The following is a 12,869-nucleotide window of genomic DNA, read 5'->3' as shown; positions in this document are numbered from 1 at the left end:
TTAAGAAATGAAATGGAAAGCACACAAGCAGCACACATACCAGCAAGCCGTTTTGTCACAAAATGTTACATTTATGGGGCTTTCACTAAATGAGGCCACGTGTGATAAACGAATAGATAAATAAATGACAAAATAAATGAATAACCAAATAATAAATAAATAAATTAGAAAACTTACTGATAACTAAATAATACAATAAAACAAACAAACTGAAGAGATAAAGTAATATGTTCGATAAACAAATACATAAAAATACATACGTAAATAAATCCGGAACAGAGATAGATAGATGAATCAATAATTTTAATAAATCAGTAATGCAGAAACATTAACACAAACTCAGATAAACTCGTTCAGGCAGAGGCCTTTAAACCCCCAGTCAGAGAACTACAAAACAAACAAAAAAAATATATATCCACCTTGCATCTGACAGTAATTCAAGACAGGACTTTTTCATTTCTTTTCGATAAATCCCAAATTTTCATCAAAGTACAAATATTAAACACTAGCTAGAGAAATAGATCACGCATTTCATCTCGATACAGAACTGTCCATGGAAGTTTGCCAGAAAATGTTGTCATGCTTCAGACTATCTATTTTGAAAAAATACACCACCTTATAACAAATGCATTTCATATAGAAAGACTTTCAACCATTGGTTGTTTTATACAACTTATAGTCGGGTTATCTTACACACATTACAGATGATGCGCTTGTATGTTACAATGATACTTGTTTCTTTTCACCAAAGACACCATGCAATAACCAAAAAAAAAAGAAAGGATGTCACCTCAAATAACACGTGGTGACGTAACCTGTTATTATCTGACGTGGCTGCTTTCTTATATCCGACAGCAAAATCATATTGCAGATATCCAGTCAAATTAAATACACATTTGCTTTGTCACTGGTGTTTTATATTCCTTGATGCAGACCCATCTTGCAAGCAAGCCACTAGGAACATGTTGTGACATTTGAATGAAAAAAAAATGATGGTTATTTTCGTGTTAAGTGATGAATGGTTACAGCGTGGCCAGGTTGGGTGTGCCACAACAGGCAGGTGGGATGCTGACATTTTCCCTGTTCAGGCTTTGACCTTTATTGGGTGGCTTCCAGCCTTGCTTGTCTCACTTTGAATGATGACAGTTTTAGGCCTGTCGTTTTATTTTTTTAAAATTTGGAACAATAAATAATTTCTGAAAATAAAAAAAGGTATTATACTTTGAACTGGACCGATACAACTCTTCAGTCCACGGCTGGTCTCTCATTTACTAAGATTGTGCTATTTCCATGCTTCAAGTTTTGAAATATCTATCGTTTGATATTCCAGTTGTGTACCACTTCAAGGCATGCAGAATATATATATATATATATATATATATATATATATATATATATATATATATATTATATATAATGGTGGATTAAGTTCATATCGTTAGGTAACTTTTCCGCTTCATGAACCGAACAATGCATGAGACAGTTTGAAAAAGCTACATAACTCTTTCGTTCCCCAAGACTGAAGCAGACCTCGTGAGTTCTACTGAATGGCGCCTTTTCAATTTCATGAGAGATCGGTCTGGCTCCGAACCATTTAGTTATGTCTGTGTTTCCATGTGTAGCCCATAACCGAATGTATATACAAGGTTGCGCGAAGAAAATGACTACGGATGCATTCAAAGTCCTGTGGTTGAAGATTACCTGGGTATGACTTGCTAACAATGTCATAATCGTTGAGTCCATCTACAGGGACAGCGTCCATATAATACCAGATCCTAGAGTGATTCCCAATGATTTCTTCTTCGTCCACGCCAGCTACATGGACCGAGTCATTATACCTCCGTGTTGTCGTTGCTGTAAGCGTGCGCCGAGTGCACACGGCTCTGCCCGTTCTTGGCCACCACAGTGATGGTCTGGGCAGGAGAGGGGGGAGGCGTCTGCCGCTTCCTCCGGAGGTGAAGGAGGAACAGCACCAGGAGGATCACGCCGATGAGGATGAGCAGGAGGACGGAGATGATGATAATGGGGATGATGGGCACGACGGGGGTGCCGTCCACGTTGGTGCCGATGCTGACGTCACCCTCGTCCATGACCGCCAGGTCCAGCTGCACGCGGGCGATGTTGGTGCCTTTCCCCCCCTCCCCCACCCCCTCCACGTCCTCCTCCTCTCGCTTCACGCGGCTGGCGCCACGGCCGTTCTCTCTGCTGCCGGCGTGGAGGAGGCTGTGGTGCAGGGTCTCCTCCACGCTCCGCTTGCCGATGCCCCGACCCGCGTTGGCGGCGGAGCGGATGGTGTAGATGGCGTGCAGGAACCACTGGCGTCCCGCGTCCACCTGAGCAGGTACCGACAGGCTTGTCATGGGATGGGTCTGCCTGCCAGGGTCTGTGTGTGTGTGTGTGTGTGTGTGTGTGTGTGTGCGTGTGTGTGTCTGTGCGCGTGTGTGCGTGTGTGTGTGTGTGCGTGCGTGTGCGTGTGTGTGTGTGCGTGTGTGCGTGCGTGCGTGCGTGCGTGCGTGCGTGTGTGTGTGTGTGTGTGTGTGTGTGTGTGTGTGTGTGTTGCTTGTTTGTTTGTGTTTTCTGTCGCTTGCGTTCGCTGTTTTGTGCTTGATAGCGGTGAATGTGTTCTGTTGTGGTTTTTGTTTTCCTTTTCAGATGACCATGAACAACGGATGACAAAGTACGCACGGGAAACAAAGTATGTACCATTCTCTTTCAATATAGCAGCAAACTTATGTCGTGACTGTTTAAACACTTACACATGTCTACATGCCGACACACCACTGTCAACATATGTCATAATGGAATTTTACAGGGGCTAAATTGAGGCTGTGGTGTTACAAATCCCGTGACTGTGTTCTCATTTGATTATTTTCAACTACTGGCGACTTTCGATCTTGAGATCCTTTATTCATCAGCATTGGCTGAATTTATCATCACTATGATTACAACAGCAATCACCATAGATGTCACAGAGGTACTGAAACACACCCCTTCACTGCGCTCTGGCCCTTTTTCGCCTCCACAAGATATCCTGGGACAGGGGGAGGGGGAGAAGGTGGGGGGAGGGGTGGGGGAGTCGAAAGGTGTCAGAGGGATGAAGTTCAAGGGGGTGGGGAAGGTATTTTGGCCAATACAAACCTTCCACGAACACAGAGATACGACTGCCATCAGATGAGATGGGGGTGGGTGGGGGGAGGGGGAGGCGGAGAGAGTAAGATGGCGAGGGATGGAGGTGAATCGAGTATTCAGAGGACAGAATCCAACGGAGAGAAGAAGAGAGAGAGAGAGCGGGAGAGAGAGAGAGAGAGAGAGAGAGAGAGAGAGAGAGAGAGAGAGAGAACGAACAAACAAACAAACAAAAACCCGTAGAGGGCACTGACCTGGAAGAGAGGCGTACAGTCCATGGAGAAGCCGTCTGACCCAGACTGCTGAACCAGGGGCAGGGCACTGGGGTCATCAGAGGCCAGCACCGCCTGGAAGGGGATGTCCTGGAAATTCTGCACCTTCCGTGAAGGGCGCCCCTTTGTCCTGAACACACACACTCACAGTCAGCACTTGAACGGACTTTGCCTCCTTGGAGGCACACAGTTTTCAGGCCAGTGTGCTTCCCAGCCGTCAAGTCACAGTGCACACAGAAGGTGACATACATCTGCAACTGAGCGGTTCAGGGGAACAAACCACTGCTCTAAAAATAGATGGATAGCTCATTGGGCAGGAAAGCTGAAGCCAACTGCAAGCCATTCTGATACTCGTATCCGGCTGTCAGTCCATCGAGAAGTCGTCTGCTAGCTGGTGGTAGTTTCTAAACTATTACCGTGTATCTTCGATGAAATCGTGTTATGTTTGCCTCCACGACATGCCACATTTTGTGTCTTGATTGAAATCTGCCAATGGTTTATCTGCCAAAGTCATCACAGGAAAACAGTGCAGTGACACGTAGCGCAAACTGCTGTGGAGGCACACACAGGAATGTCAGCTTAACTAACGCCGCAACCAAGTGAAAGCTTGCCGTGAAGTCAGCTGAACGCTCGGCTACATATATGAAGTTATCGCTTCGCGCCACACTGACACGAGTAGCAAAATGGCTGATTGAACACTTGCGCTGGATTCAGTTAGCCAAGGGGCTCAAAGAAGGCATGCGCTATCCACCTAATTTTAGATCAGAGGGCACAAACTCATATTACCGTCACGATCCACGTCATTATTACTGTTAATTCTATCAAACATTATACACACATCTGTAAATCAGAGGTTCAGGGGAACAAACTCATATCACCGTCATGATCTACGTCGTTATTACTGTCAACTTTATCAAAGATATTTTGCGGATATCCACGCATGCGTATTACCCATGCTTTGAAATGTTCATAGTGAACATATTCTTTTCTAAAAACAAAACAAAACAACTCTTGCCTATTTCAAATAGCAAGAAACCACATGGGACTATACAGCCACCCCATAGGGTACTGTACAGACTTGTACAGACTTATAACAATAATCTATGGATAACTGTTCTTAAACAGCAACAGAGAACTGGAAACCATCGGTAAACAATGAAATTCAACACTCCCGTTTCGTTGCAGTCAAACTCACGTCCTTTTCGATAAGAAGAAAGGACCAAGGCCAACAGTTTAAGCCACTAGTTGCCCGTTCTGTAGTGTTTTTTTTTTGCCTGTATGGCCTTTTTATGTATTTTTTGTTTGGATTTGAAGTGTTTTTCATCCTTTTTTTTTAAACGATGTTTGCAATGATAAATTAAGCGAAAGGGCTGACGTCTTCAACACGGCCTAGTCTTATTTTCCTTAAGGAGCTAAATAAATGGTTGGGGTAATATGACAAGAACTGTATTTTGTGGATTTGCCCAGTTTTATGTTGTTGTTTTTTTTTTTGTTGTTTTTTGTATGTGATAGTTTTGTCTCGACGCAGTTGAGCACATTTCTATGGTTTGGCAGTCCTGATATGGCCCTGTAAGATCGGCAGGACTAGAAGCAACAATAAACAATAAACTATAAACAGTTTACGTTTAACCCTTTCACTGCCAAGAAACAAACAGCAGAAAGTAGTGTTTCAAGTCATGAATCAATATCCAGAACAATCAGCCACAAAGTGATAAAATGGCCTGGAGAAATACCACTCTAAACTTATTGTGTGAATTTTCAGCCTTCCACTGTGACTTCCCTTCTTTTGATGTCATCATTGATGTCACCATGACCCTGAATTCTACGAGGATGGCAGTCAAGGAGTTAAGAACAGACCCAGACCTGACGCCGGGGCACTAACCAGGATTTTGAAGGTGTACTGGAGGTTGGGGGTCTCGGCAATGCAGCCGTACTCCTGGTTGTCCGGGTCGTACTTGGGGATGTAGCCGTCAGTGCCGGAGCAGAGGAACACCTTCTCGATGTTCAGCTGGAAGGAGCTGCCCAGACTCTGCACGGGGTCCACGTTGATACGGCCATACAGCCGGTCACCTGTTGATCAGAGCGGAAGACACTCGATCTCTGTCCTTTGGGGGTAAGTGTGGGTGTTGGTGTAGTCTTGTCAGTTCTTGCAAGGGGTGGGCGGGGGTGTCTTACGGGTGTCAACAGAGGGCGAGGGGGGGGAGGGGGAGGTGCAGGGGGGGGGGGGCTTCAGTTTATTTCTTTTCTTTGAATGATTGCATTTTCTTTTTCCTTCTTCTCTCTCTCTCTTTCTTCAAGCATTTCTCTGTATACCTGTCTTTCTGTCTGTCTGTCTCTGTGTCTGTCACTTTTTTTTTTATTACCTCATTTCCATACGTTCTCTCCGTTGTTTATGTTCACCAATTTCAAAGAACAGTATCGATAAAGATTACGATTTTACCCTCACTGATATGATTTTGTATCACTTTAATGTGTGTCACAGATACACAGATTCACAGATAGATAGACAGATAGATAGATAGGTAGATAGATAGATAGATAGATAGATAGATAGATAGATAGATAGATAGATAGATAGATAGATAGATAGATAATTTGATTGATTGATTGAATTTATCTCCATCACAGACCCTTACCTGAAGGCTGGATGTAAAAAAAACAAAAAACAAAACAAACAAACAAACAAACAAACAACAACAACAAAACAACAACAACAAAAAAACCCACACCAAAAAACAAGCACTTTTGCTTTCTCCACTACCCTCGTGAAATAAAAAACAGCAACAACAAAACATCGTTTCGTTTCGTTTCGTTTCGTTTCCTTTCCTTTCCTTTCCCCCAACCTTCAGCAAAAGCAGCGTCGCCCTCCTCGCCGAAGCCCATGGACCCGTCGGACAGCCACAGCTCCCGCTTCCTCAGCAGGTGGAAGTCGGTGTTGAGGGAGAAGCGGGCCGGCACGGCGTCGCTGACCTGCTGGAAGCGCACGGGCAGGTCAAAGGTGACGGGCTCGCGCGGCGTGCACACGATGGGCAGCGTGTACTCCTGGTCCGGGGCGGTGGTGCAAGGGATCAGCTTCACTTGGTACAGGCCCGAGTAGTCTCGTACCTGTGACAGTAGTTGTTAGGGCACCGTGGTGGTGGTGGTGGTGGTGGCGGTGGTGGCGGACACGAAAAATTCGAACCATCCAAGACGAACAATTTTTTTTTTCTGTACACAGACACAGACAAACAGACAGACACAGACACACACAGCCACACAGAGACAGACAGACAGACAGACAGACACACACACACACACACACACACACACACAAACACACACACAAAATCCCCGTAGAACATTTCATGCCCCTATCCTATCTCTCACCACACACACACACACACACACACACACACACACACTCGCGCGCGCGCGCTTACACACTCCCTCACGCTTCCACTACACCCACTACACTAGCACTTCGACTACCTCCCCCCCAACTCCACCCCCAAACATCTCACCAAAACACATAAAGAGACTCAGAGGTAGGAACTCACGGAGAAGTCGGAGACGAAGACCCATTCCTGGTTGGACTGCTCATAGCTGGGGTCACTGCGGACCAGCTCCAAGGTGAAGGTCAGGTCAGGGTGGTCCTCTGACATCACCATAGCCTCCAGGTCTGTGCCTGCTCATGCGATCAGCAAACAAGTTCACTGATTTAAAATATTATGACTATTTTTTTTTTTTTTTTTTTTTTTTACAGACGAAGGTCTATAATCAGTTTAAAAGTTGTGAGTTCACTAATTGAAATATTATAATCAATACACATATTGAAATCACATCACTTCTTTAATTTAAGAACTTATCAGTACCATACAAAAGCCTTGACAGGCGATCAATTAAATCTTAATCAGTCTCTGTGTGTGTGTGTGTGTGTGTGTGTGTGTGTACGTGTGTGTGTGTTTGTGTTTGTGTGTGTGTTTGTGTGTGTGCGTGCGTGTGTGTGCGTGTGTGTGTATGTGTGTGTGGTGAGAGAGAGAAATCGAAATCGAAATCGAAACTTTTTTTTATTGAGGGAAAAGGAATAGGCACTTATCAGCCTGTTTTCGTCCTACCCTCGTAAAGAAAACGTATAAACTAATCTAGGAAATACAAGATGACTGAAAAAAAGATTGGAAAAAAATACATACACATCGCATGGCAACAACAACAAGAACAAATAAATGGCATAGAAAAAACACAATTCCCCACAAAATAACATAGTATGCATATGCGTGAAGGACAGACGGAAGGAAGAAGGTAAGGAAGGAAGAGATACGAAGAAAGAGAGAGAGGAAAACTGTTGAGAGAGAGAGAGAGAGGGGAGAGACAGAGAGAGAGAGAGAGAGAGAGGGGGGGGGAGGAGAGAGAGAGAGAGAGAGAGAGAGAGAGAGAGAGAGAGAGAGAGTATGAAAGTCAAATAGACAGACATAAGTTGGAAAAGAGAAATGCACAAATCTTTATCAGGAAACGTTCAGTACAATAAAGACAGGTGTTGCACGAATTTATAGTAGAAAAAAAAAAAAAGAAAAAAAAGAAGAAAAAACAACAACAACACCCAAAACACACGAAAATTTCGGCGAAAAAAAAAAGGACTGAGACAGTGAAAACACTGACAAAGAAAAAAAATCATAACAGAGAGAAAATCTGGCAGCGAGACAGACGAAAATCAGGCCTTCTCACCTGGATGAGAATCCACAAACTGTCCCCGGAATCGGGCCTCGGTCCGGAAGGAAACGGACAAGCGGCCATCCTCACGCATGCGCATGCTTGTGGGGTACAGATATCCTGTTGCAACACACAGTATTTTTGTAGACGTAAATGAAACGTAAAGAAAAGAAAACACACACACACACACACATGTACGCACGCGCAGGCACGCACACACGCTTGCACCAACAAAATTCTGATTTGGTATTACCTGTTACAAATTCACTCAGCAGCTCATAAACAATCACAAACATGCACACGCCTTCATATACACACGCATGCCCCTCCCCCCCCCCAACGCCCACACCCCACTCCTCCCCCACACCCCGCCCCGCCCCGCCCCGCCCCCCACACGCACACACACACACACACACACGGTCCAGTTATTCCAATGGTCAGTAAGTCAGTATTATTTGTATAACATCACATTTTTTGTGAAGAGACATCTAATTATTTTTGAACGTTACTTTATTTCTATTTCTGATAACACATAACCAAGGATATAAATGTACATACAAAGAAATAATAAAAAGGGGGTAAAATAGACGAAACATGGAAAAAGCAAACAAAAAACATACTAACATACACATATGAATTATATGGAAAAAAACCCCCACTGCGAATAACTAAATAAAATTATTTGAACAAATCGTCAAATTTAAGAGAAAACATCCATTCCACTAAAAATGTATCATTTGTGCATATTTCAACCTATATTCTTTTTTTTACTACCTATGTCATTCCTGCTGTGTGCACATGTCAAATGACTGGTGTATGGGGAAGTGTCTGGGTTTGTTCCAATATACATACCCGTTTATTTACCTGTGTGCTAGCTTCACCGGTAGCATGAGCAACATTGGCTTGAAAGTTGTGTACCTTGTGAACGCCGGGAGAGAGTTACCACTCTTTGCTGTTTGTCGCTCTGCGTTAGTTTTAAGTTGTATTTCAGAGAGACATCACATTCGACTGCACACACACACACACACACACACACACACGTACGCGCGCGCGCGCACACACACACACACACACACCAACACACACGCACGCACATACACACCACACACACACACACAAACACAAACGAACACACACAAACACAAACGAACACACAAACACAAACGAACACACACACACACACACACACACACACACACACACAAACACACACACACACACACAAACACACACACAGTACTGACCCTGTAGACCGTTCTCAGACTCAGGACTACTGATGCCTTTCTGCCAGAGAACAGAGGTGTCATAGACAAAGGTGAGCTGTAGCTGGGACACCAGGTCGTAGTGTAGCCACCCGCCACGCGCCACCGGCGAGTGGAAGACGTACGACACGTACAGAGGGATTCGCATGGCCACGTAGGACTGCTTGAGATCCAGTACCTGTTTTTTTTTTGGGGGGGTGGGGGGTGGGTGGGGTGGGGGGGACAGAAGGGGGGGCGGGAGGGGCGAGGGGGGGGGGATGGGGGGGGGGGAGAAGAGGTGATGATGGTGAATTTTTTGTTTAATATCTTGTCCTACATTCTGGTGATTGTATGAGGGAGAGAGGGTGATGATGGTGAATTTTTTGTTTAATGTGTTGTCCTACATTCTGGTGATTGTATGAGGGAGAGAGGGTGATGATGGTGAATTTTTGTTTAATGTGTTGTCCTACATTGTGGTGATTGTATGAGGGAGAGAGGGTGATGATGATGAATTTTTGTTTAATGTGTTGTCCTACATTGTGGTGATTGTGTGAGGGAGAGAGTGTGCTGATGATGGTGATTTTTTTGTTTAATGTCCTGTCCAACATACTGTGTGATTGTATGAGGGAGAGAGGGTGATGATGGTGAATTTTTTGTTTAATGTCCTGTCCCACATACTGGTGGTGATTGTAGATATTTTGTTACAGTATCGATTTTTTTACATTTGAGTATTACAGGAATTTTTGTTTAATCTCTTGTCCTACATACTGGTGCCTGTATGAGGGAGAGATGGTGATGATGATGGAGATTTTTTTGTGTGTTAACGTCCTGTCCCACATACTGGTGGTGATTGTAGACATTTTGTTAGAGTATCGATTTTTTACATTTGAGTATTACGGGAATTTTTGTTTAATCTCTTGTCCCACATACTGGTGACTGTATGAGGGAGAGAGGGTGATGACGATGGTGAATTTTTTTGTTAATACCTGTCCTACATACTGGTGGTGATCGTAGACATTTTGTTAGAGTATTGATTTTTTTTTTTACATTTGAGTATTACAGGAATTTTTGTTTAATGTCCTGTCCCATATACTGGTGACTGTATGAGGGAGAGAGTGTGATAATGATGGTGAATTTTGTGTTTCATGTCCTGTCCTACATACTGGTGGTAATTGTAGACATTTTGTTAGAGTATCGATTTTTACATTTGAATGTTATCGTGGAGAGAGGGAGGTTTGATTAAAAACCAATGCACATTCACTGCGGACACATAATCCTTTGTTATTTGTCATTATAAATGGTATACTTAAAAAAAACCCCAACTAAATCATCGTAATCATTATTATGAATTTCAAGCACGCGAGAGTACCGGTACGTGTGTGTGTGTGTGTGTGTGTGTGTGTGTGTGTGTGTTCTGATCTGCATTGTGTGTGTAGAGCCTGTGATTGTGTACCTGTTTTGCCACCTGCATGAGGCAACATGTGCAGAGTATACATGTTAATATGAATTAAAAAAAATCACGAGGAACAGCTATGCCGCATCCATTGTGCCCCTTCCAGCTGTCAGATAATGTTTTTTTGTTGTTGTTTTTTCAAATCATCGGATTTTAACGGTCAGCTTATAATTCTTTCTGATTTTCTGCCAACCAAATGTATGATCAAATCAAGTTAAGTTTGTGTGTAGACGAGTGGTGGCAAAATTTACAGTAGAAACATAACAACATATATTGAGTGTCGATCATGAAACAAACAGTTCATACAGGACTTAAGTTTTCCTCACCTGAGTGCAAGCTAACGTCAAGGGAGGCAATAACTGAATCCTTTGAAATACACCCGATGATTATTTCCCTTTAATAACTGATGTGGACTTTTCTTCGTTGTTTTGCTGTTGGACATACTTTGTGATGTGTTGCATCCTCTCTCTGTCTCTGTCTGTCTGTCTATCTCTCTCCCTCTCTCCCATGCATACAAACACATGCATACACCACCACCATTGAATTTATACCTCTCCTGACACCATAACTTCAAGTAATTTAAATCAACTGATTATCAATACTCATGATCGAAATGCTATACGCAACTGTTGTTCCGACTATTTGGGCTAGAATTTGATTGTAGTGGAGAGTGTCGTGCCCAAGTACACCCCCACTCTCGGACAAGAGGGCTTTATGACAGTCAACGCTGGGACGGTTCCCAAAGGCCAACTAGCCCACAAGGCTGCAGCACTAAGAGCCAGTGCAATTTTGCCCCCTAGTTTGACTGTTCATTAAAGCTGAACGAAGAACCCCACAAACAAACAAACAAAAAAGGACACAACCCAATCCACCACACCTGTCCGTCTGTGTTGATCTCACCACCGCAGTCCGTGATGAGTTCCGACATGTCATAGTAGCTGACGAACTCCCACAGGCAGGAGTCGAGGTCCAGGTTGCGGTAGAAGCGAAGTGTGGAGTTTGGCCTCAGCTGCGGGTTGAACTGGTAAGGCTCCACCTCCCCGATGATGTTGGGGTTCTTGGTTTCGTTGGTGAGAAACCCGTGCCCTGTGCTGATCTGCACAGAGTCCACACAGCATCGCCATGAATGACAACCGGTGACGTGATCAGCCAGTAATAATAATCATTGTCATCAAAATCGCCTCTGTCACCATCATCAATATTATGAGTATGATCTTACCAACCACCACCATAATCACTACCCCCCATCACCATCATAATCTTAACTCACTCAGTACGGCCAGTCCTCTCTTCTCCTCTACACAGACCCCTCGGATGTCCAGTGGGTGTCTGAATGACCCAACCTTTAGCTTCCGTCGTCAGAATTGTGGTATTCTTTGTCAACATTCACGTCTTCAGTATAAGAGCCTTCCGCTTGCAATATTTTGACGATGGTAATTGGGATGAAACGCTGTTAACGTCGTCTCTTTCGCCGTTCGTATGGAGAGAGTTAAAGCATGTATCACCATCATCAACAAACCTACGGTCCTTTAAACCATCCAGGATGATATAACAGCAGATGATATCCTACACGGACACCACCTTTTTTGTTTACGGTCATCATTAGCATGATCAAACCTACGACCCTTTGCATTAAGCAAGGGGATTTAACAGCAGTGGAAGGCCGTAAGGTTACTTTTTTTTTTTTTTTTTTTTTTTTTGCTTGCCATCATCATCATCGTCATCAATGTCACTATCATCATCGTTGCCAGTTCCATTACTTTTATCACCAATCGCACACAACCACAACATCACATCCATCACTATAATCACCATTCACACACAGCCACAACATCACATCCATCACTGTCACCATCATTCACACACAGCCACAACATCACATCCATCACTATCACCATCATTCACACACAGCCACAACATCACATCCATCACTATCACCATCATTCACACACAGCCACAACATCACATCCATCACTATCACCATCATTCACACACAGCCACACATCACATCACATCCATCACTATAATCACCATTCACACACAGCCACAACATCACATCCATTACTATCACCATCATTCACACACAGCCAC

The 12,869-nt window shown here is 43.8% G+C and overlaps 1 protein-coding gene across 1 annotated transcript in view; it reads right to left on the bottom strand.

Annotated features, from left to right (window-relative positions):
* Positions 1 to 1,414: 1,414 nt before the first annotated feature.
* LOC143283963 (extracellular matrix protein 3-like) overlaps positions 1,415 to 12,869 on the bottom strand; it is a 290,875-nt gene continuing 279,420 nt past the window's right edge. The window contains 9 exon segments of the mRNA XM_076590437.1: positions 1,415 to 2,333; positions 3,381 to 3,503; positions 3,505 to 3,528; positions 5,281 to 5,468; positions 6,242 to 6,503; positions 6,935 to 7,062; positions 8,100 to 8,204; positions 9,329 to 9,524; positions 11,656 to 11,874. Of these exon segments, the coding sequence (XP_076446552.1) occupies positions 1,833 to 2,333; positions 3,381 to 3,503; positions 3,505 to 3,528; positions 5,281 to 5,468; positions 6,242 to 6,503; positions 6,935 to 7,062; positions 8,100 to 8,204; positions 9,329 to 9,524; positions 11,656 to 11,874 (1,746 nt within the window). The 3' untranslated portion in view covers positions 1,415 to 1,832.

The sequence above is a fragment of the Babylonia areolata genome, chromosome 7 (assembly GCF_041734735.1).
Source record: "Babylonia areolata isolate BAREFJ2019XMU chromosome 7, ASM4173473v1, whole genome shotgun sequence".
Taxonomy (NCBI): domain Eukaryota; kingdom Metazoa; phylum Mollusca; class Gastropoda; order Neogastropoda; family Buccinidae; genus Babylonia; species Babylonia areolata.
The sequence above is the reverse complement of the archived record's forward strand: the minus strand, read 5'-3'. Positions and strand labels throughout refer to the sequence as shown.